The sequence below is a fragment of the Monodon monoceros genome, unplaced genomic scaffold (assembly GCF_005190385.1).
Source record: "Monodon monoceros isolate NGI ecotype Baffin Bay Population unplaced genomic scaffold, NGI_Narwhal_1 Super_Scaffold_12, whole genome shotgun sequence".
Lineage (NCBI taxonomy): Eukaryota > Metazoa > Chordata > Mammalia > Artiodactyla > Monodontidae > Monodon > Monodon monoceros.
This window is the reverse complement of record NW_021703768.1, coordinates 125,694,416-125,719,546: the sequence shown is the minus strand read 5'-3', so window position 1 is coordinate 125,719,546 and position 25,131 is coordinate 125,694,416. Positions and strand designations below refer to the sequence as shown.

The following is a 25,131-nucleotide window of genomic DNA, read 5'->3' as shown; positions in this document are numbered from 1 at the left end:
ATTTTTAAGAAAGTACTTTGTAAAAATTAAATTGGTTTCCATCACTGTAATCAATAAAAAATAAATGTTGTGGATGTATACATTCTATCCTACCTGTGGATGTGAGAAATTTCTCAAAATCATAAGATTTTGGGAAGAGACTGCCTCTTTTAACTCATCTTCCTTCACGTTCACATTTACTCAAAGGGAGGAGATGTGGGGATTTTTTTTGTTTAAATACTTTGCATTTCTAGGTTCCTAATGGCAAAATCCTTTTGGTGACTAATATCAACAGCCTTAAAAAACACCTGTATACATCTTTGAGAATCTTTGCCAAGAAACCAAACGTGGAAGCAGTTTACACCACAGATGTACTTATTAGTATTGTCTATAATAGAGAAAAATGGAATCCTCTAAATGTCCAGTTATAGGGAACATGTTAATTATGATGTATTCATTAGGTCAAACAATATCTGGCCATGAACTTCTAAAAAGTTGATGCGGAGGTTAGAAATGACATAGAAGGATGCTTGCAATCTTTTAATGGAAAAGGGAATATATGATGTATGCAGTATGATAACAGTTATGTTAAAAAAAGACAAACCCAATCTATTCATAGGAGGAAGCATTGGATTATGGAAAAAAGAAAAGACAAACCCAATATATTCATAGGGTGTGGTATTGGATTGATCTATATCATAACAATGGTTGCTTTGTATAATTGCACTCTTGATTTTACTTCTCTTTATATAGGTCTGTACTGCTGTTTAAAAAGAAAGTAATTTCAGAATGGAGAGAGAATACCCATTCACTGTCCTGTTCTGGCAAAGAACATTACTGGCCTCATTTTTGTTGTTTATTCTTTATTGCCATGCAGTTATTGTACATTGATAAAATAATAGGTTAACAAGTGGGATATCTAAATTATTTAAGAACCTGTTACTGCAAGGAAAAGATATATATTTCCTCTACCAATATTAAAAGATATAGTACGTAATAAGGTGGTTGGGACGAAGAAATTTTGTCAAATTTATGAGGATACCAAGTCATATTGTTGTTATTTAGGTTCTCAGATCTTCTAGCAAAGTAGTAAAATATCCTTAAATACATTTCTTGCTTGTTTTTAAATACATTGATTTTTCTGTCTTAAATAAGTTTTTTGTTGTTGTTGTCTTAATTTTGTGTTTTAACTCTTGAACTCATAGGGATTTCCTGCAGAATTTGCCATGTACTTAAACTATTGCCGTGGGCTGCGCTTTGAGGAAGCCCCGGATTACATGTACCTGAGGCAGCTATTCCGCATTCTTTTCAGGTCAGTTTTTAAGACTATAAACTCCAGTGAGGGAAATTAGTTCAGTCTGCCCAACATATCTACTCTGACAAGTAGCAAGTAAAAGTGGGTCTAACCAGTGTGATGGAATGAAATGTTAAGAAACTGTGAGTTTGACATTTTTCCATTTCCAAATGTCCTTGAAATATTTTCGTTTGGGATGGAGAAACTGTTAAATCAAACTCAAAGTAGAATATAAGTTTTCCACAATAGTTACACAATTCACATTAGATACAAGTGACTGTTGGTGGCAGTTGGGACTCTCCAACTTGGTAGACAACCCTGCTCAATACCAAAATGAATAGCAATTAAAATATCAGGCAATAATTGGAGTTTATGATATTGTGGAAGTAGGCCCAAATTCTAGGATCCCTAGGTATACAACCCAAAATTGGTCTTGAAAAAATAAAGTACATGTGGCTCAAAATCTTAGTTGGAAGAGAAGAATTAGGGATAATGCTCTAATCCTAGAGAAGTCTTCCCAAGTCACCAGCATATACGTCGCCCTCTCAAAGTTACAGTCTCACGTCTACTCTGATGTGTCTTTAGGGGATACCTTCTGTTAAGAATATTCCCCCATAACTGACAGCTTGACTCAGTGTTTTTGTTGTTCATGCTGCCTTTTTGTTGGCTGCACAGTGCCGCTTGTGGGATCTTAGTTCCCCGACCAGGGGTTGAACCCACGCCCTCGGCTGTGAAAGCACAGAGTCCTAACCACTGGACTGCCAGAGAATTCCCTCATGGCTGCCTTTCATTCCCACTCACTTGCTCATTTCAAGAAAGTTTAAAGGCAGCTTCTTTTTGAAAAGGGAGAGGATTTATTCTTGAATACAGCAGACCAAAGCGGTGACATCATTTCCCCCCAGTTGAGACATGTAAAAAGTGGAATTAACTGAACAGTAAGTCATCTATAGGGAAAGAAATCTTGTAGAAGCTACCACACTTAAGAGAAGATATTCATTTCCTTAAAAAATGCTCTCACTGTCTTGAAAGTTCTGTGGAGTATTTAATTGGACCCTATTAATAATGGGTTAACATATAATTTTATATTTTCCAGGACCCTGAATCACCAATATGACTACACATTTGATTGGACAATGTTAAAACAGAAAGCAGCACAGCAGGCAGCCTCTTCAAGTGGGCAGGGTCAGCAGGCCCAAACCCCCACAGGCAAGCAAACTGACAAAACCAAGAGTAACATGAAAGGTTAGTAGCCAAGAACCAAGTGACGTTACAGGGGAAAAAAATTGAACACAAAATTGGGTAATTCATCCATTTCTAACAGTGTTAGATCGAGGAGGTGGTTTTAAAATACATAAAAATCTGGCTCTTTGTTTTAAAAAAAAGACGTCCTTGGAAAATTTGACTACTAACTTTAAACCCAAATGTCCTTATTCATATATATGTATATGTATTTTTATATACATATATGTGTGTATATTATTATCATTTCTCTTGGGATTTTGGGTCATTTTTAACAACTGCATCTTTTTTACTCATTCATTAACCCTTTCCAAAATAAACATTTGGTGTTGGGAATATGGTATAATCAATCAATCCAAAATCCTAGACCTAACACTTGTTGATTTTTAATAATGAATCTGGTTAGCCATGGTATTTTGACTTTCTTTCCAACTAACAGTGTTAAGAATTTTTCTGCATGTTAATGCTTTAGAATTAAAAATGGAAAATTGTGAACATGATCTAAGTTCAAGAGGTGAGTCTGGCATTGCCCCCGAAGTGTCTGTCTTCTCAGTTGCAGAGCACGTCATTTACTCTTTTTTTTTAATTTTTTTTTTTTTTTGCTGTGTTGGGCCTTCGTTTCTGTGCAAGGGCTTTCTCTAATTGTGGCAAATGGGGGCCAGTCTTCATCGCGGTGCGCGGGCCCCTCACTGTCACGGCCTCGCTTGTTGTGGAGCACAGGCTCCAGACGCGCAGGCTCAGTAGTTGTGGCTCAGTCGCTCCGCGGCATGTGGGATCCTCTCAGACCAGGGCTCAAACCCGTGTCCCCTGCATTAGCAGGCAGACTCCCAACCACTGCACCGCCAGGGAAGCCCTCATTTACTCTCTTAAATGCTCAAATAACTGAAGAGCTCGATATATCCTTACTTACCACAAAAATAAATCTCTCTTTTAGTTGCTGCTTAGCTTACATGTGTTCTTAATTTCAAAATGATTTTTTCTTAGGGCGTTACTTTTTTTTTTTTTTTACTTTTTTTAAATTGTACAAATATTCAGGGTCTAGGGGTCTACTGTAGAATTGAATTCTGCAGTTATTCCTCTCAAATTGAAAAAAAAAACAAACGGGCAAATGCCACTGAGCTGCTAATCTATTTCCTTTCTATCTCTCTGGCACTCTTAGTGCTACTAAGGAGTAGAACTGTTAGGGCACAGTGCCATTTCTTATCACTGTTGCCATACAGTTCAACTCCTGTGTTTTATGTTTTTTGTCTGTTTTTCTTTTCCCCTTTCTGGGGCTTACCTCCTGATACCTGCCTACTTCCTGGAAGTGGTGGGCAGGTAAGGTTTGTTTTTTGGTTTCTAATTACATAATTTCTGAATCACTGCTCTGATCTGAACTTGGTCTTCTTTGGTCCATATTTTTACTGTTGCAATTTAAAAATTTTATAATTTAAAAATAAGCTCTAATCTGAGGATACTTTTCAAGTAGTATAGTTAACTGATGTCATCCTCCTCCCAGCAGCTCATCTATTAGGAATGAAGTTGAGGTACTTCGTTTCCACGTTTCTGGGAAGGATCCACAGTTGGAGGTTTAATGTAGTGGGAGTTCTTAGATGAGGAAGTTTGAACTCAAGATAACAAACACTAATGCTTGCCCAGTGCTCTACCTCTGCATCATAGTTGGAATTTAATTGTCCCTTTTGAATGTTTTAATCATTATATAACTAATCATATTGTCAACAGGTTCTTAATGAGGTAGATGGCTAGTATTGCTGAGAAGTGGTCCTGCCATTTAGGTAAGACCACATAGACTCTAAACTGAGGACCTGACACCTACAGTGTATTTGCTTTTTCTCACAAAATGAAACCAGTTTTTGACTAAAGTTAGCTGGGATAATAGGATCATCACAAGTTGCAGTTTCTAGAACGAAAATTAGGTTGAAATCTCCTCTGACCTAGAACATTGCACTTCAGGCATTCAGCAGCCTTCAGAAAGAATTACCTTATTTTGAGCTAATTTCCTTGTTAGTTTACTGTGTGTCTCTTACTCAATAAACAAACAAAATTTTTGTCCTGCCTTATCTAGGTCTTAAAGATGAGAAGTTGGATCCACTGAGTTAGTATGTTTCATTGGAAAAAACTGTAATTAAACTTAAGTGTAATCCTTATTTTGTATTGTATTTTTCATAAAAGCAATTTAAAATCTTATAAAAATTTCGTAGCATTATTAGACACTGGGGTTATACAAATATCACACAGACATGAATTTGTAAAATCTTGAAAATTTGGACTTTTCATAAAACCCACCACATATCACTGACTGCTTTCAGAAATGTATTTCCAGGCAGTATGTTTTGACTCTTAAGCAAAATATTGCTTGCAATTAAAACATGCCACTCCACAGAATACAAAGAACAAAATTCTTTTTAATCTTTGACTCATTTTATTTTAGATATAAAACTTAGTGCCCTAAACAACTCTTACACAACCCCCCCCATATATAAAGCCATGAAAGCATAACACAGTTGAGGGTGGTGTGAAATAAGTATGGGGAGTCTATTTCCCCTAACTAACCTCTACCCCAGCCCCATTATATGGGTCATCCAGTAAGAAATCTCCTGTGAAGCCTGGAGTTTGAAAATAACTGCTCTAGCTTTACTTACTCCTGATTCCAGTCTCTAATAAGGGTGTTTGAAAGCATATTCTCTTAGGATTCCCTGCAGTAAGCTTTTATTCAAGGAAGAGCTCAATGATTCATTGATTTCAAGAAATCTTTTCCGTGGTGATGAAAAAAAATCGTATTACATTTTTCTAGTTAAAATTTTAGATGTGCTTTTTAAATATATCATTTGTTATTCACGAGTTACCCTTTCAGGGGTTTCCACATCAGAGGATTCAGTATCTTAAATGGATCTTCAGCAAGTAAATCTCTATATTGCAGACACATACATTCCTGGGGAAAAAATCCCCCAAATGGTCGCTTTTACTAATATGTTTTCTATGATAATTTTGGAAAAATCTTTATCTGATGCTTCTTCCATTGAAAGCTATAAGTTGTTTTAGCAGTTTACTAATAAGAATGTGCAAAGACTTTAAAGTCTGACTTATTCAGCTAAGATGGACTTATATGTAATAGACTTGTATTTACTCTTCTAAAGAAAAGATCTTTTGAAATATTCCATTTTGAAGGCCATCAAAAGACTACAAGGCGCCTCCACTAATGCTCACTATGATCTGTACTGGTTTTAAGTGCTCAGGTACCACAAGACTACAGTTACTGTTTTTATACACGTTAAAGAGGAAAGCAAAAGATAATACATCTGATACACTTCTAAATTCATTTTCACTCCCTTTTCTTCAACTATATTTGATTATAAGGAAAGTACTTTTCAAGACATATAAGAAGTAAAGGAAAAAAATATTTTTAGGACATTCAGAATTCACTTAAGTTCACCATTTCTTTAGTTGAGGGCAGAGATGGGGAGAATTGCAGAAGGTAGTGAAGCCAAAGGTGGATCCTCTCCTAATTCTACTATTCTCATCATCTTAACCCATCTGTTCACTATTCCAGTCATTGCTACTAAGCATAGTTTTATCATAATATACATGGATGTCAAATTGTTGGCATTTAATAGATTAGAAATATTTTTTCCATCACATTATCCTACATGTTCATGGTCTTCCTTGATTTACCTTCCAGTATTTACTGGGCTTCACTTACCATTTATGTCTAGCTTAACTTTTTCTGACTTCACCAATTGCTGCTAGGAACGTGGCTGGTCATTCAGCAACGTAAACCATATCACAGGGGAAGACCTTGAAATATCTGGAGAGACTGCTCTGCTCCGAATACTCTCAATCCAAAGAGGTGCCGGGGAGCTGCATCTGTTTGCTGAAATTTTTGTCAGCTTTTTTTCACTGTGGACAATAAAGCTGGAGAGAAAAGAACCAAATAACCCAACAGGAAATAAAGATGAGTGCTTAAGAGTTGATTTGAAGTAATCTGAAGCCCACATCTCGAAGGCTTGCTGGACCTATCAAACTTGTCAACTTGTCAGATTGAAAACAACTGTCAGAAGACCTAGAAGAGTACAGTGCTGCTGTGACTCAGTGGTGTATAATGCAGACCATCTACCAGTTGGGGAAGGAATCAGTTGTAACAGGTATTTTAAAATTCAGCATCCTTAGAAATCTGTAGCAGAATTAATTCTGTAAAAGAGAAGACAAAAGAAGTCAGGTCATCAGTCTTTTTTTAATGCAGCTTAGGGATGATGTACCTGCTATACTTAAGTTGTCATTTATCTTATTTGTAGTGATAAAAATAAAATCTATTTCCTTTATCTTTCCCAACTAAATACTTTTTTAGCTTCTGTGGAAAAGGAAGAGTTATTTTAGTTTTTGTTTTTTCCTTCAACTTTTATACTGTCAGTCTGATTCAGAATTCTCCAAGCTTGATTCTGATTCTATACAACCAGAAAAACCACACAAGCATATTATAGGAAAAGTTAGTTAATATAAATGGCTTTGCATAGTGAATGTAAATATTATAGTCAAAATTAATTTTTAAAAGTTATGTCTTATACTGTGAAAGGATTCTAAATTTTAAAAGCTCATCGCAAACTTCCTAGCCTTACTATTACATAAATATATCTTTGAACTAGTTTGTGGTTCTGTTGAAAAACAGAATCAAGTTAATCTGAAGTTAATTTACAGATAGGAGCGGATACATACTTTCCAGATTTCAGACTGAGGGATAGAATCTCCTGGTTAGTTGTATAAAAATAAACATTCTTTCTCCTTTTGCAGATTTGTAAAGAAAACTTAAATGTATCTATTAAGTCCTGAATTTGTCACATTAATTCTCCAACCCTGTTTTAACTCCTCCCCCCCCCCTCTTTTTTAGGAACAAAGGGATTCATTCCTTCATTCCTTATTTTAACTGTTGCAGTGAAGATGGGTTTTTGGACTTTAGAAACCAGGAGACACCACCTAAACTACAAGACAAACCAAGGACTAATTGCACACTGAGGAAAAGAATACTTAGTACTTGAAGATTGAATCTTGAATACCTGCTGAATGCTCCTATTGAGATTTTTCCTAAACAAGCATCTATAACATTTTAGGACAATTCACCGGAAAAACATTGATCCCTGGGTGGAATATCCTACCATTGGCCAGTCTGAATCTGGATTTGACTGCTCTATTCTACCAGGAATATTGTTAGGCTAGCCTTTAACCAACCCCTAAACAATTGTAATCATTAATTGACCCAGCAGTTCTTCAAATATCAGATTAAAAGATGAACAGATACAATTCTTATCCCTATTAAAGACACAAGAGTTTTCTAATACTTTGACTGACAATGTAACTTATGTTTTCTTTGTAGTTTGTTAGTGACAGTGGTTTTCATTTTAATGCTGTTTGGATATTCAACATAGTACAGGTTTCCCCTGTCTGAAAGTAGGGCATTGGAAACCTCTCCTAAGCTAAAATGGCATAAAGCAAAGAAGCAGTTTACCTTAGGATACATGTTGCTGATAAATTGAGATAATGCATAGATGCCATCAGACACAGTTCAAAGCTGTGGCGGCTTGAGGCTGATGGTAGTTCCCAGGGAAAGAACTTGGCAGTGCCTTTATCACTCCTCAGGAGTGCCATTATCACTACTCAGGGTGCATGCTGCCTCTAGGTTTGCTGTGAAACGCTGAATGCTATTTTTGCTTTTTTCGTAAAAGCAAAAAATCTTTGGTTAGTGAAAACAGGTACTAATGTAGGCCTTTCATAAAATGTGAAGTGGCATAAAGGGAACTTTTTGAAAAGTAGGGTGATACCAGTAATTATTCAGTATCGTGTAATTGTGTAAAAAGCTACAGTAAAAGAAAACCCAACAATTTTAGTGGTTGTGAAAACATTTTTATTGTATTTAATGATAATTGCAGGACTTGAAACCAAATGCTCCTCAGGATAAGGGTCATTGCTATTTAGCTAAAATTTGCTTTAAAATATTCCTGTATTTTAACATTGGAACTAAGTTACAGTATATGGTCAGATTTTTTAAAATTTAATTCAGGTTTGATTTGACAGCCTTTTCTTTTTGTGGTTTTACACTGCTAATCCTATTTAATAACATGCATCAGAAACATAGTATTCCTGTGGCAAAGTACGTTTTCAGAAAATTTCATTATCTTTCACTTTTGGCATTTGCTTTATGAACTTAGTGCTAGGACAGGCAGCAAAAGCCTGTTTTGCACCTACTCTGTTGTTAAGGCACTGTGGAGAGACGGAAGTATAACACTCACATCTTTGTCTTCGGAGCTTGTCACAATATAGTTTTCAAATGAATGAAGATGACTTTCTGCCCTCAAATGAAAAAACCAAGGCATACATGCATGAAAAGTAAATTACAGAACTATTTCATTTATCCCACAAAGCCTGCTGGAGATGATCCTGCAAATGTTGAAGTATCAAAAAAGGAGCAGCTTATGATTGACAAAAACATGGTCTGTGCTGAGGAGTGAGTGATTAGAGTGAGCAAGAGTGAGCTATATAGGTTGGCTATCAGAGGAGGGATTGGACCAGGGTCATTGATGACTTAAAGGAGGCCTGTAGGTGAGAGAAGGTGCTGATGAGATTTTCATGATGTTGAGACAACATATTCCCTTTAGCTATAGATAAAGCTTGTAGGTATTAGAAATGGGTGTATTTCCTCTGATTGCCTTCAGCTGTAGATAGAACATGCAGCTATTATTGCCTGAGCCTCCTATTCAAACCTGCCTTTATGTGGAAGCCCTGAGGTCTAATTTGTGGGGGAGGAGAAGTGTATTTACAGGGTGGGGAGGCTTGAAAGTAACGCCAGAAAGCCTCACTCGTTTACATTTTCAAATCTGTGGTAAAAAAATTAGTCTCTTTAGTGTAACTGATAGACGTAAAGAATTTTTAAAGGTCTAAGGTTTCTGTATAAAAATCATATACTTACCAGGTTTGTGTTCAGTGGAATAACTCAGATAATTATGCCTTGAATACATTTATTATTAAAGCCTTTTGTTCCTCGTTTGTATCAAATAATGTACAGAAAAGTTCCTGCTCGCAGTATGATTAAAACTACTTTCTAGTTGATAAAGCAATCCTATTTTTTATTTATTTGACTAATAAACACAATGTATTCTAGGTACTAGAAATACAGAAGTAAACAAAAACAGGCTTATTGGAATTACCACTAATTCTCGAGAACTGTATGCTGGACGGGAAGGCTTTAATTCACTGTATACCACTCCTGCCTAGAGGCATCCAGTACAGAAGTTTCCGGGATTTTTTATTTTAAACGCTAACCTGACCTAGTGATTTTCAAATAGATGAAAATAACGTATGAGTTACCATTCTAAAGTAATTATTTCCCTACTTTGGGTGTGGTTAAGAAAATTTTTTTAACTTGGAGTTTAACATTCTTTTTTTCTGTTTTGATTTTTTTTTTAATAGGTTTCTAAGCATGAATCAAGGAACAGAAGAAGCAGAGCAGATGATCGGAGCAGCATTTGTTTCTCCCCAAATCTAGAAATTTTAGTTCATTATGTACACTAGCCAGTGGTTGTGGACAACCATTTACTTGGTGTAAAGAACTTAATTTCAGTATAAACTGGCTCTGGGCAGCACTGGTGTTGCTGTGTCCTGAGTTGTAGCCGCTGTAATTGTGAATATTAACTGAGATAGTGAAACATGGTGTCCAGTTTTCTATTGCATTTTTTCAAGTGGAAAAGTTAACTAAATGGTTGACACACAAATTGGTGGAGAAATTGTGCATATGCCAATTTTTTGTTAAGATCTTTTATTTTGAACTATACTGCTTTGAGATCTCATTTCAGAAGAACGGCATGAACAGTCTTCAGCCACAGTTGTGATGGTTGTAAATGCTCACAATTGTGCATTCTTAGGGTTTATCCATCCCTGGGGTTTGCAAGTTGTTCACTTAAAACATTCTTAAAATGGTTGGCTTCTTGTTTGCAAGCCAGCTGATAATGGTAGCAACCAAAGATTCCAGTGTTTGAGCATATGAAAGACTCTGCCTGCTTACCTGTGCTAGAAATAACAGCATCTAAAGTGAAGACTTAAGAAAAACTTAGTGACTACTAGATTATCCTTAGGACTCTGCATTAACTCTATAATGTTCTTGGTATTAAAAAAACAAGAAAAAAGCATATTTGTCACAAAAATTTAGTTAACATCTTAAACTGAACATGTATGTATGTTGCTTAGATAAATGTAATCACTGTAAACATCTATATGATCTGGGATTTTGTTTTATTTTGAAACGGGAGCTTTTTTGTTTACAAGTTCATTAAAAAGTATAAACTGTTTCTCTAAGGAAATGAGATTTTTTTTAAACAAAAAAAATGCCTTGCTGACTCACTATGAAATCAAAATCTCCCCAATTTTTTAATAGACTACTTCAAGTCATTTGTTATGTAATATTCCTTTGCGAATCATTTTAGATTTAGTGTCATGACTTTTTCTCAGATTTTTTATTTAAAAATATTTTTTTTCCCTGAAGCGGAAAGGCATTCTTTCATTTTTCTTTTTTTTTTTTATGACTTGTAGGCACAATACCTAGTGCTGCAGCTGCAACTGCCAGGACTTGGTATTGTAACTTTTGCAGCCTCAGACTAACAGCTGGACTGATTTTGAATAAGAATGAAAGCGTTAAAGGGTTTAACTACAAAATGAAACTATTGTTTAAATTCCTTGTTGATTGGCTCTAAGCTGATTGACTCCTAACCTTGGAGAGCATCATACCCTGTGAGGTTCTTGTGATTGCTGACCCTCCCTATCCCCCACCCATTTCTATAAATTATCTGCAGTTCATCTCTCAGTCTTATGTGTGGCTCTTTTCTTTTTCTGACCCAAGAGAAAGAAGAGCTTAATAACTAATTCGTTAGTGTAATTTATTCATTTATAGCACATCAGGATAAGTTAAAAGAACTTTTGTCTAAAAATGCTGCCAGGCGCCTATTTGTGTAAATGCAGGTATTTTGTAAACTAACCTTGAAATCGTGAATTGACATGTGTTTGGTCAGATTGTGTCAGGTTTGTTTTCTTCCTTTTTTTTTTTTTTCTTTTCATTTGAAAACTACGTTAGCAATAATTAATTCAATGATGACCACATTCTGCCATTAAAAGATATATTAGCACCATCATACTGCAGAAATCTTAATGAGTATGAACTTTGGGGTAGGCAGCTTCTTTGTTTCCTTTCTATCCACCCGTGTTGGTTAAGGTATTTGTTTCTTGACTAATAAACCCTTTGATACTTTTAGCCAGAAATCAGTCTCATAAAGCTATTTTTGAGTATAGTTTGTGTAAAATAAAAATGTTTAGCTTTGGTAATAACTTTTCCAAGCTGAACTCCCTCTAGCAAGATATTTTTCAGTGCTTTTATTTACTATGCACTTAGACTATGCACTTTTTCTGAAATATTTTTGTAACACTTTTTTGTATTTTTGCCATTTGAAAAGGTTGTGGTGTAGTTGGTCTGTAATTAAGTTGCAGATTTAAAACTGCTGTTAGCTTTGTAAATCAAAGTATAGGTGTTTTTGTCCTGGTATATTGTCATTCCATCTGCAGCTGGAGCTGGAATACCATTGATCTTCTAGCTACCATTCATTTTCTTCACAGTTCACAAAAGAAGAATGTGAAATTCAGTGAATGCTGTTACTAATCCTGTCGGGAGATGAATCTCATTTCACCAAAATTAAATTATGTTTTTCCACTAAAATGATGATACAAGTTGAAGACACATCACTCTGAAATTGGAAGACCTCACCACTTAAGGCTCCGCAGTGGCTTACTCAGCTGAACTCTAGGTTACTGCTCTTTACTTTGTTCACCCATTGGGGGGTGCAGTTTTTTAAATGTTGGGAGATGGTCATTCTAACTACTGTTGAATGTCTCTGTTTTGGGAAGGTATAACAAGAAAATAAAAAAGAATATATATGAAGGGAGAGACTGGTTATCTCCTCCCATATGGTTGTGCTCATGCTCCTATGGCCTGCAAGTGGAATTTTGGAGGATTGCTTTTACTATTATTTTCTATCAACAAATATTAAGAGATTTTTCCTATTTCTACTAGTCCTTGCAATGTTTTGAGCAGATTATACTTTAATAATTATAAATTTAATTCCATTATAATAAAAATACCAAACAAAAGGATTTTAGAATCCAAGCCACTGAGCTAGTTTTCTCTTAACATTTGCTGAAATATTGAGATTAACGTTCTTGTATCTTGACTAGAGTGAACCATGGGAGGGGGTGGCCTAGATATTTTCACCTTACCTCCTAAAAATTTGCCAGTAGTTTGTGAGATAGTTGACTCTTTCTGAGCCAGACTGATAGCAGAGCAGTATTTTAGGTTTTCTCTTTGTCAGTTTTTAGGCAATGATAACCGTGTGACCAACGTGTAAGTAGGTCCGTGAGGTATAGTAAAATGTTACAAACATAAAAAGTTTAGGTATCTCAGATGCGCTGTTCCTTTTGAAGTGAGACTATACTATAATGACGTGATGGTTGCTCACAACATTTGGGGGATTCCCCCCCAAAAAAACTTCCACTCTTCTCTGGAATATATTTATTGACAAACTTTTAGTGCACTTCTCATCTTTCAAACAGCCTAAGATGGCAATGAATTGAGTGTAACTTGATCTAATCAGGCTATGCATTTTGTATTTATTCATCAGATAGTATATTGTTGAAGTAAAATGATTTATATTCTGAAATGACATGGTAGGCCAGTTTTAAGGACATATGCAAATGGCATAGTGGAAATGTTGAGCAATATCAGAGCTGTTAGAGAAGCTAGCTGTCCCAAGACACATTTTAAGTTGGTCAGATTCACTGTGTCTGTCACTTGGGGCTGTGGACCCAGGGTGGCTGGAGTTCTACGATGAGAACAAAGGTGCAGCAAGTTTGAGAGACCTGGGAATTCACACTTAATTCTGTTGTTTGGTCTCTGCTCCTTTTCAGCCAGGTGGGGCAAATTGTTCATTATACCTTTTACCAAACGAGATCACTTAAAGAGGTTTTTCAAGAAGCTCCTACTACGTTGTTGCCTTTCATGTACATCTATCTGGATTGAAATTTTGAAGAAATGTTTGTAATATTAATGATTGTTTTTAGTATTGGGAGCAATGTTGAGATATTTGGTGTCAGTACCACCCAGGACCTGAGAGTCAAAGCACCTAACTCATTAGATGACTCCTACATGAGTAGAAGAGTAAAATGGAGGTGGAGAGAGTCTTAAAGAGACCAATATATCTGTGTCCTTCATCGTGCGGAGGCTAGCCAGAGCAATATAAATCATAGTTATTCATCTGATAGTTAAATTAAGGATTTTTATCTGGCCATTTATCATTCCAATCATGTGCATTTTTCATAGGTAAATATTTGTAAGAAGAGTTTGAAGAAATGATTTTAGCTGTTTTCCATCACAGTGCACCTTCCAGTTTGACTTTAGGATGTCAGAAACTGCACCAGCTGCAGAATTCAAAGGTGACCAAGATAATTCCATTTTAACAACTCACCGTGTAGTAGAGGAGATAGCAATTTTGTGCTCCTAAGTTACCATTACTAAAGAGTGAGCATTTGGATGCTGTGGGAGCACTTAGCAGGGACATCTAACTCTTGGCGTTGTTTAAGGCTTTTGGAAGAGTAGGCTAGAAGTCTAAGCAAGTGTGGGAGCAGATTTGTTAGATGGGCAGCAGCAAACGAAAGATGTGAACTACAGATAGGTAAGTGTGGCGGGTAGAGAATAAAATAGCCATTTAAAGAATGGACAATATTGAAAGCGCCGTTTGGAAGGACCACAAAGTATTGATTGAGGGATAAATTGGAGGTTGGGAACCCATTTAAGTTGTTGTAAGAGACCAGGATCATTCCACGAAAGGAAAAGCATTGTGGAATACCTGTGACTGAATAGGAAACTAACCTATCCAGAGAGTCCAAGCAAAGAGAATGTAGCAAGGGAGGATTAGATCATTCATTGGGACTGAAAAGAGGACAGAAGTTGAACTCCCATTGTTCTTAGAAAATCATGAGAAGTGCTGTAAAATCATACGAGAAATGGTGAAGCATCTTAACCTGCTGAAAGTAGTAAGAATCGTGGTTGTATGTTAGAGGAATTTGTATGGTTCAGTTCTCCAACATGGTGACTGTATTTCATTTGGAGGAAGTGGAAAGAGGTCATTCCATTTTAAGATGAAATTTAGCAGTTCTCTGAGTTGCTAACCTTCAAAAACTACTCTATTTGCCTTTAGCAAAATTCAGGTGTTTCATGTCTACATTTCTTTGATGCCATTAAAAATGTTAACACAGATTGCTTTAACTTTATACTCAGGAGTCAAGATAAAAATTTTTCTTTTCATTGATGAAATAAATTGCCCATTTATCTACTAAATAAATAATATAGTCATTGTTCAAACCAGCAAGACAAGCAAGAGCTTAATACTAGGTCATCTTAGTGAACCACGTCAAGACCCTGTGTTTTATATAGTCCTTTAGTTGACAAGGTGCTTTTTAAGCTTTTTCATTTTGTAATTTATCTTGATATTATTTAAAACAAAATTACAAGAATAGTACAGTGATCCCCTTATGCTCATGACACAGATTCAACAGTTGTTAACATTTTGCACCATTTACTCTACTATTTGTACATTTGCTCTTTAAACATACATTTAGCCATTTGAGAGTGGGTTGCAGAATCATGACCCTGTACACCTAAGTGTAATTTCCTAAGAACTAAGATGTTATTACATTAACCATGGTGCGATTATCAAAATCGGAAGTTTTTAATATTGACCCAGCTTTCTAGTCCAGTCTATTCAGTTTCATCAATTACCCCAGTGTCTTTCATAACTTTTTTTTTTTCGAGTTCTGTCACAGATCCAACAAAAGGATCATTTCTTGTGCTTTGGTTGTTTGTGTAGCGTCTTTTAATTGGGGACAGTTCCTCACCCTTTGTCTTTAATGAGTTTAGTATTTGTGTATGTCTATGTAGTAATGTTTCATTTACTTCCCAGCTGTGTTCACTGAGGGCTTGCCTAGAATCCATGGTATTACAGTAGCAGTGAGCACACCTAACACCTAGCTCTTGATTCCTAAATACTAAAAGAAACCATGGCTCCTTGGAGAAATGTTTGACTTCAGGGCTGGAGCAGAGAAAGTACAAGATGAGCCTGGAACGTTCTTTCTGCCAGAAAAAAAGGAAATCTCAAAAAGTGATGGGTACATGTTGGCAGGGACACAGGAGTCACTTGAAGGGCTCTTACTGGCCAAATCTATCAATTACATTAGCAAAATAATGATAGCAACTTACCGAATAAGAACACATGATTTACATATTGATATAAAAAATGGAAGTAGAAAGTCAACTAATAAAGGTAATGATGCGTTAGAAAAGTCATTTAGCAAAAAGTGGCAAGCGCAGGTTTGACTAGTAGAACGTTCACCTTGTCTTAAAAGTGTCTCCCTACCTACTGAGTGCTTGAACACTTAGAAAATATTCTTAGCCTTTTTTGAACCTCATTCTCAGTTTGAAAGTGGAATGATTGTCCCCATTTTAAAGATTGGCATACTAAGCTTTCATAAAAGTCCTGCAGAATTTGAATTTATGTAGAACTTTGATTTTCAAAATTATGTACATCATCTCAATTCTCTTAACAATCGTATGAAACAGTTACTGTTATTCCCATTGGATAACTGAGGACAGTAGGACTACGTTAGGCAAGACAGCTTAGTTAAGTTTTGCAGAGCCAGAACCTAAAGCTGATTTTATTTAGTTTTTCATACTGTTAAGCAGTGGTGTCCCTTCCCATTTTTCACCATTTTAAACCTAGAGATTGGTAATGTTATTTATATAGTGCTATATGCTAAGCATTTTTCTAAACGCTTTACCTGGATATGCCTAATTGTCACAGCTTCCCCTAAGGTAAGTCCTGTCTCCATTTTACTTTGAAGATACCAAAGCAGAGGGTTGGAGGAGGTACTTCTGTTACTCTTGGTTTCATAAATGAGAACTAACTATACTCCTTTTAACATAATTTATATTGTCTGTGTGTCTTAAACGAGTACCAAACAGGATAGTAGCAGCAGAGTTAAAATCCAAAATTATATGATAGGAAGGGTTTCATAAACAAGTCATCCACTTAACTGTTGGGCTGTTAGTAGAGTCCACATTTAGGACCAAATACTGGAACTTGTATTCTCTAGTCTCTTAAGAGATCAATTGATGTATGTGGAGCCCAAAAAGATGTACAGATGTGCTCAAGTTCCCACAACCAAGACTAGAACCTAGGCCAAACAGTACAGTTCACGTTAAAAAAAAAAAAAAAGGTTTTCCTAGTGGCACTTGCCATTAAGCCAGAGTGATTCTTATATATATATTGCATTTATGAGCCAATCCTTACCTAGGTATCACCAAGTACCTCACTTGTGTGTTGTTAGGAAAAGAAATTGTTATTTCTTTTAAAGAGTTATTAAAAATTGAAATTAATTTTTTAAAAATCAGCTTAAAACTGTTGATTGAGGTTAGTATTGGATGGGTTTAAGATGTTATCCATATCTAATGTAAGTAGGATGCATTAATAAAATTCAGGGACTTCCCTGGTGGTCCAGTGGGTAAGACTGTGCTCCCAATGCAGGGGGCATGAGTTCAGTCCCTGGTCGGAACTAGATCCCACGTGCATGCCACAACTAAGTCCGCATGCCGCAGCCAAAAATAAATAATATTAAAAAATAAAATTCACATTCTTCTGGATAAAAAATAAATTTGATCAAGTTATTTTTGCCTGTGGTTGTAAACATTTCATTTACAATTTTGGAGCAGTTCCATGTAATCAGGTTTATAGAGGTAGGTTATTCTAATGTACTAGTATTTTCTCACCCGCTAGTACTATAGTACATTTATAGCCTGATAATTTCATTTATGGTGTAGAATGTATTACGTAGAAAAATGTAGCCCTGTCTTACCATTACCATATTTAGTCACCGTTACTGATGCAGAGAAGTGAAATAGTTTGAATAACCATTGGAAACAATTTTGTCAGGCAACCATCCATTGGTTCTCTGCCAGGACAATGGCACAAATCTTGGTGGTGGTGAAGTGCTGTATTAGATTTTTGGGATTGGAAGAAAGGTGGGAGGTAGGTATTTTTAGAAACTGCTCTCAACAGTTGCTAAGTAAATATTTTTTTATTAACTGCAAAACTGATTTGCACTGTGCTAATATGCAACTCCATTAAAAATGTAATGTTTTAGTCTAGATCTAGACACAGTAAAACGAATAAATTAGCCTCTAGATTTTGTGTGTGTGTGTGTGTGTGTGTGTGTCTCTACCAAAAAACATGAAGGTAAATACTTTGGACAATTTTTAATATCCTTGACTATCCTGCCCCCTTGCAAAATGGCGAAGAATGTTAAGTTATTGCTTTATCTTGAATGTTATATAATGGTGTGCATAATTTTTTAAGCCTGAGTACAAAAGTGCAAGTTTTGAGATTAATAGATAATAGAGATTAATAGTATAAATTAGTAATTACTAATTAAGTAGTAGTAATTAAAATTATCAAGTAATTTTACTTGATAAAATTATAATAGGGATTAATTTTACTTGAAAACAGATTAATAATTAAGGAGTATTTAATGGGTCTCTTTAAGTGCCAGACACTGCCACTCCCTGGGAATTCAGGGATGACAGTTCACATGAGGCTATGCAATATGGGATGTTACCAAAATGGATTCAATACTAGTGGAACAGATGGAAATCGGAGAAGATAATCTCTGGATTGCATTTTGAAGGATAAGGAAATACCTGAGTAATATGTAAATCATACGTAATTTTTCTACAAAAAGTTGAAATAATACAGAAGTTTAGTAGGAGAAGTCCCATGCAGCCATGTCCTTATCCAGACAGTTATACAAGCCCTTGCATTGCCATCAAGGAGGAGATCTGAGAACAATAATGACATAAATGACCTTAAGTGGTAGGGGCAGAGGAGAGTGATAAGTTGAGAAAATCCAAGCAGCAGGCATAAACTCAACTTTAAGGAAATGTGTTGGGCAGGGTGGGCTGTTGATAGGATGGTTTTCAGAGCAGTCCCAACAATAGAGTATCTTCTTCATTCCTTTGTACGAAGTTCAACCCTCTACAATGTCCTATTCATGAAGCTAAGTTGCTTCAATAACGGTTTCATAAATCAGTGGTGGTGAGGACTCCTTGCGTTCTATTGCATATTAAAGCAAGTCTTTGTAGGATTTTAAGGTTGATAATCTGTCCCTGTGAGATAAATACATTGTAATGTCTTTAAAAATGCAACTTGTCTACAGTTTTTATCTTTAGAGGAAAATGTGCTGTATTTATAACTGAACATTAGGAAGGAAAATACCGTAATACTGTGCATTGTCAGCCAGGAGAATATTAAGCCTCGTGGATATATTTTGCTGCTTGCAAAATGTGGAGGTACTCAGCTCTTTTTTGTCTCTAGATACTATACATGGAGTGGTAACAGGCTAGGATGGGTAAACAAGAAAACAGCAATGCATGGAAAGTAAACAATAAGGTCATTGAATCTTGAAGCTCTGATCTTCCTTTGGAGTAATACCCTGTTCAAGATCACAGAGCTGATTAGTGGCAGAGCTAGGAAAGAACCCAGCTGTGGCATCTTGTCACTAAATTGCCACTCTGGGCACAGGGCAGTGGTTCTCTTAAGTAGAGTTCCAGAACCAGAAGCAGTAGCTGGGAACTTGGCTAGAGATGTGAATTCTCATGCTCTGCTCCAGACTTACTTAATGGAACTCGGGATGGAGCCTAGCTATCTGTGTTTTTAGGAAGACCCCTTAAGTATTCAACTCATGTTCACTAAAGCATGAGTAACACTGCTTCATAGGTAAAAGATTTGCCACTGACTGTGGAAAGCTGAAGCATTCTCTTAGCTCACGAAAACTGCATCTCCTCCCAACTCCACATTTGGTGACATGTTGGTGACTTGAAAGCTGTGGTGGGAAATTAGAAAACCCTGCATACCAGGGCTTTCCCACCATCCCCTATCAGTTTATCAGCCTACCACTGGTTCCAGATTACAAAGCTTATCAAGTTTCTTTGTCCTCACATCTTGAGTTAAAATTACTTTTATAATGATTGAGGTAGAATCTCTTTAAGTTGGAAACTTTAAAAAAGTGTTAATTTAGGAGAGAAATCTGATTTATACATCTTAACAGGACTTCACTTTATCTAAACCAATTGTCCATGAATCCTGTGAAGCACTCTGCACACGTGTGCACGCGCACACATTTTGACTAGCTTTAAGGCGTGGGGCCAGCAGTGTCCCAAGCCAGAGGTGTTGATTACAGAGTTACCACTACATCAGAGATGATTGTTGAAACTCCAGGACTAGGTGAGTTTTTCCAGACTCAGCTTTTCATCTGGATATGAAGAGGGTTGAGCACAGAACTCTGGGGCGATACAAGGATAAAGAATAATGAATTACTGAAGAAAAGTGGGGAGTAGTCACAAAGGAGGATATCCAGAAAGTCATCAGTGTTCTATGAAGAGGTCAAGAAGGAAGCTATATTGTTTATTAGTCAAGGTGCTTCATGCTGCTTGCTGCAACAAAGTCTAGGATAATGGCTTTATGCAAAAAAAAATTTCTCGGTGTGAGTAGAGGAGGCTTCCGTCCTCCCAAGCTGATGCAGCAGGGCCCAGGTGCTGGAGACACACCGGCAGTGAACTGCCTCAGCAGGATTGACGTGTCACTTTTTTTCACAGACCATAGTCCAGAACTAGTCAGGCCCACTGTGTCTGCAAAGGAGGCTTATAAAAGCAGGGGCACAAGTGGTTTGCAAGTACTGTAATAGAGAAAGTTGGGTGTGTCAGAGAACAGACTCTGGCCTCTGTACCTCAGATAGCCAAGCTAGATCTTCAGGAAGGCAGAGCCTGGAGCCAATAAACTCTGATGGCTCTCTGGCACAGGTTCCTCGCTTCTCTTTCAGGGCTAGTCACATAGGAAAACACGCCATGAAGTCACTGTTGCTAGGGAATACATAAACACAGCAAGAAATAATCTGCCTATCTGCTGAGGGTTTAACGTTGCAACCTTCCCATAAATGACCAACAGCTGTTTGACCTTTGCAGGGGCTGTATCTCCATGTTGGCATAGGAATAAGGAAGAAAAGAGTATGTATGTATCTACCCTGCTAGAACAGGAATTTCTTTTAGGGCAGAAGCCATAAGTTTTTTTCCCTTGTATTCCTAGTCTAGTACAAGGAGATGATCAGTAAAACCGCTGTTGAATGTTAATGCAGACCAGGATAGTATTAGCTTTCTTTCAGCAGTAGAATGCTGCTGATGCATTGGATTTGTGGTCAATTAAAACCACATTATCGGGCTTCCCTGGTGGCACAGTGGTTAAGAATCCGCCTGCCAATGCAGGGAACATGGGTTCAAGCCCTGGTCCGGGAGGATCCTACATGCCGCGGAGCAACAAACTCGTGCCACAACTACTGAGCCTTAGCTCTAGAGCCCGCGAGCCACAGCTACTGAGCCTGCGTGCCACAGCTACTGAAGCCTGCATGCCTAGAGCCTGTGCTGTAGAACAAGAGAAGCCACTGCAGTAAGAAGCCCATGCACCACAACAAAGAGTAAACCCCGCTCGCCGCAACTAGAGAAAGCCCGTGTGCAGCAATGAAGACCCAACGTGGCCAAAAGTAAATAAGTTTATTAAAAAAAACCAAAACCCTACATTATGTCTCTTTCCAAGATCTGTTGCCAAGCCACATCTATCTTGGACATTTAAAAAAAAAAAAATTTTGCCTGCCTGCTGATGATTTTAGACTCAAAGCTTTTAAATGACCACCATTAATCAATACTACTCCCAAAAGAGACCAGGAAAAGCTCTCGAGACTAAGCTTCTTGAAAATAGAATTATAATCTCCCTAACTGTTAAAAGGGATTTTACCCATACTTGATCTTGGGCGTGTGTGTGTGTGTGTTGTGTTGTGTTTAAGGATGTTTTCAAAGGGTCAGTGTTGCAGGCCTGCTTAAATCTGACAATTTTAATTCTTATTCTTTCTCCAAACCGTGCTGACCCTTTAAGCAGACTTGAAAACTTAAGTGCTTTCTTATGTTTGCCTAATGTTCAAGAACCTGCCATCCCTTCTTTCCAAAAGACGGTGGAAGATGAAAACTTATTTGGGCCTGTTTACTAGTGGGCTTCAGAGCTCCCAATGGAGGTGGCTTGTTACTTTGATAACATTGTGTGCCTAGTGATTTGCCACACATAGTGTGTGATAAACTTTCACCTGTGGCTTTTGTGCAACCTGAGGTTGAAGATCCATGCATTGCAATGGCTAGCTAGTGTCAAGGTTGGCTCATCTTGTCTACAAATGAACCTACACATTTGCCTCCTTAAACCTGTTCTTCCTCCTATAATTATCTCTTGATGAATGGAAGCTCCCAAGCAGAATACCTGGGAGCCATCCTTGACTCATCTATCAAGTCCATCTCCTCAGCCTCACTGGTTTTGCCTAAATTTGGCCTTTATCATCTCTCCTCTGTACTCTTGCAGTAGCCTCTGATATAGTCTCCTTACCTTGAGTGTAACTTCTCCAGTCCATTCTCTGCATCATTCTTCCTGAATGTGCCACCCCTTTCCCCACTTACTTTCAGGATAATGACCAAAGTCCATGATCTGTCCCCTGCTTACCAAGCTATTCAACCTCATCTCTTAGCTTCTATCCCCAGCCCCAATCTCCATCCTAACACCTTACACTCCAGATACACTTGCAGTTTCCAGGACTCACTGTGCTGTCATGCCTTCACATACTTCTCTGTTCTAGAAATGCCTTCCACTTTCTCCTCCAGTATGCCCACTTGTTCAGTTCAGACAGCTCTAGGAAGCTGTGGCACTTAGTGAGGAACTGGGGCCCACACTCTTCCAGAGTAACTCTGCTCACTGTTGTCCTTTGAAAAAAACACATGGACAAATTCCAGTCAGACATTTTACATCATTCCTTTTTCTCTTTGAACTCCTATTTCCATTCCACTTTCCCCACAGGATTTAATCATACATGCAATTCATTTTCATGCCTTACTGTCTTCTAATGATTGCCATGTTGTGTTTCTTTGAAACAAAAATATGCACTTAATTTCAATTTTAATTTTTAACTTCTTGTGACCATAAACCTTGAAGTGTTATTCTTCTGGTTACAGTTGCCATTACAGTTATTACACCTAATTGATCAAAGCTACATAACTGCATCACAAATTTTGATAACAATTTGAATACAGAGAGTTCAATTTTATTTAATGAGATGGAATTCTGTAATGTTCATGTATAAATTGATAAATGTTAATTTATTTCTAGATTGAGACAGGAATCACCATCAATACTATCCCTATTTTTCATTTTTTTTTCGATACTGGGGGTAGGAGTTTATTTATTTTTGCTGTGTTGGGTCTTCGTTTCTGTGCGAGGGCTTTCTCTAGTTGTGGCAAGCGGGGGCCACTCTTCATCGCAGTGCATGGGCCTCTCACTATCGCGGCCTCTCTTGTTGCGGAGCACAGGCTCCAGACGCGCAGGCTCAGTAGTTGTGGCTCACGGGCCTAGTTGCTCCGCGGCATGTGGGATCATCCCAGACCAGTGCTCGAACCTGTGTCCCTTGCATTAGCAGACAGATTCTCAAACACTGCGCCACCAGGGAAGCCCCCCTATTTTTCATTTTAATTCATGTATAAGAAGTCTTCACAAAATTATATGCAACTGGAAGAAGTTTTGTTATTGCAATGTCACTCAATTCTTTGCATTCTTTTCAAGATATATGCCACTTAAGAGATCTTTTACTAAAAATCAGCGAACAACTCCATTAGAACTTCCTTCAATGTTGTACCATGGCAACCTCTTTTCTCTAAGGCTGTTTCCCTGAAGGAGCTCCTAGAACAAGGAAGAGCAGTTTTACAACATGCCCACTGGTTGGAGGCCCATGAGAGCAGAAGCTTGTTGGGCAGGGCTACCCTCAAGGCCTCAGGCTCCTAAGCCCACAAGAGGGGGGCCACTGATAGTTTTCTTCTAGCTCTCCTTTCCCTCTCCAGGTTTGAATCTCTGGATCTGGTGCCTGAAACTCCCTTGAGCTGAGTGTCAGGATTGTATTCTTCCTCCCACTCTTAGCAACCCCTCTTCCTGAGTTGACTGTCTCTGCAGGACGAAGATTCACCAGTTGTAATCAGCAAATCAACTCATCTAAAATGATGGCGCCGCGCTTAAAAACAGCATCAACAAAGAGATAGCCTCTGAAAGCTGGCCTGCTACATTCACCTCCTGGGTTCGAAATGATGCGCTTTTTAAAAGACAAGTTTGCTGAAAGCTTTCAGTGTCAGCTTTCTGAGCCATTTACAGTCTGCTCTTACACAATGTAGGGAACTAGCACGCTCTACTCAATTCACTAAACCACTCTGGAAAATTGTGTGCTGCTGGCCCCATTTTGCCTCCGTTAGCATTTTAGTTCAGGGCATTAACTTTGCTTTTGTACCAGGGCCTACTTGGATCCGTGCCTGTTTCTGACCACATTCATTATCTCAGGTTTCACCAGGGCCCTCTCCTTGGCTCGCTCCCATTTCTAACAAAGATGGAGTCATAACATCAAAGCTGTGTGCATTGGTAACTTCCTCCTGGGTTAACCTTTGCTCTGAAACAGAATCCTCCATGCTGCTGGAAGGTGACTTGATGCCTTGGGAATAGCACGGAAGCTAGTGGAGACAGAAGACGGAAGACCAAAGTTACACGACTTCACTCTGTCACAAACAGTGACCCTGGTTAGCTCCTTCCTCACCCCGACACTCAGTTACTGCATCTAAGCAATTGGATACAGGTTTTGCCCTGTTCTCCTACCTAGGATCAAGGGAAAGGCAAAAGTTTTGCTATGTTTAGAACAGTGCCAAGCGTACAGTCGGCTGTTGAAGAATGTTAGCAGCCATTATTGGTATCCAAGAGGAAGATATTCCCCAGAATTTGAGGCCCAGTTCACAAGAAAATCTTTCTCATGATCTCAGGGAACATGGATTATGTGGATTTTGATGGAGGAAGTTGGAGATCCAACTGGTGGTCAGATCTAGAGAGTTAAAAGTATTATCTCCTAAAGCCCATCATCCAAGTGGGAAAAGCAAGAATCGAATTGCTGAGGCCTGGGCTGGCGGGGAGAGGGGACAGATGGACTGCCTTGCCAGCTTGGACGCACCCCTCTGGTTTCCACAGCTCTTCTTGGGGCGGGTGTGGATGAGTCATGGTAGCTGCATATCTGGGCAGCAGTTAGCCTACCTGCCTATTGCAGGGGATGCTGGGGACACCTGGGAGAGCCAGTTCTGCCCCAGGGTGGCTGCCCGGAAGAGCCTGCACTCCCAGTCCTGAAGTGGGTGATAGGAAATGCTCCCAGTGGAACAAGGAAAAGAGGATGTGCTGGACAACCATGGCCCACACGATCCTCAGACAACTGTAGTCCATCCAGAGCAGAGACCCACCTGTAGACAGGAGCTGGGAGAAGCAGTGTGAGTGGTCAGGGGCTCAGAGCTGGAGTCTCAGGGGATCTGAGTATGGCTTCTGGCCCCACCACCT

General features: G+C 38.0%; 1 protein-coding gene across 6 annotated transcripts in view; it reads left to right on the top strand.

The window, feature by feature from the left end:
• Nucleotides 1-12,454, top strand: part of CSNK1A1 (casein kinase 1 alpha 1) — a 50,522-nt gene extending 38,068 nt beyond the window's left edge. For 2 of the 6 annotated variants that reach the window (XR_003792873.1, XR_003792874.1), the window contains 3 exons: nt 1,185-1,291; nt 2,367-6,654; nt 7,395-12,454. Coding sequence is in view for 4 of the 6 variants with exons in the window: in XM_029219178.1 (XP_029075011.1) it covers nt 1,185-1,291; nt 2,367-2,515; nt 9,968-9,975 (264 nt within the window). In the remaining 2 variants the exon portion in view is untranslated. The remainder of the gene's footprint in view (nt 1-1,184; nt 1,292-2,366; nt 6,655-7,394) is intronic. The other 4 variants (XM_029219180.1, XM_029219182.1, XM_029219178.1 and 1 more) reach the window with 2 other exon arrangements.
• Nucleotides 12,455-25,131: the final 12,677 nt, after the last annotated feature.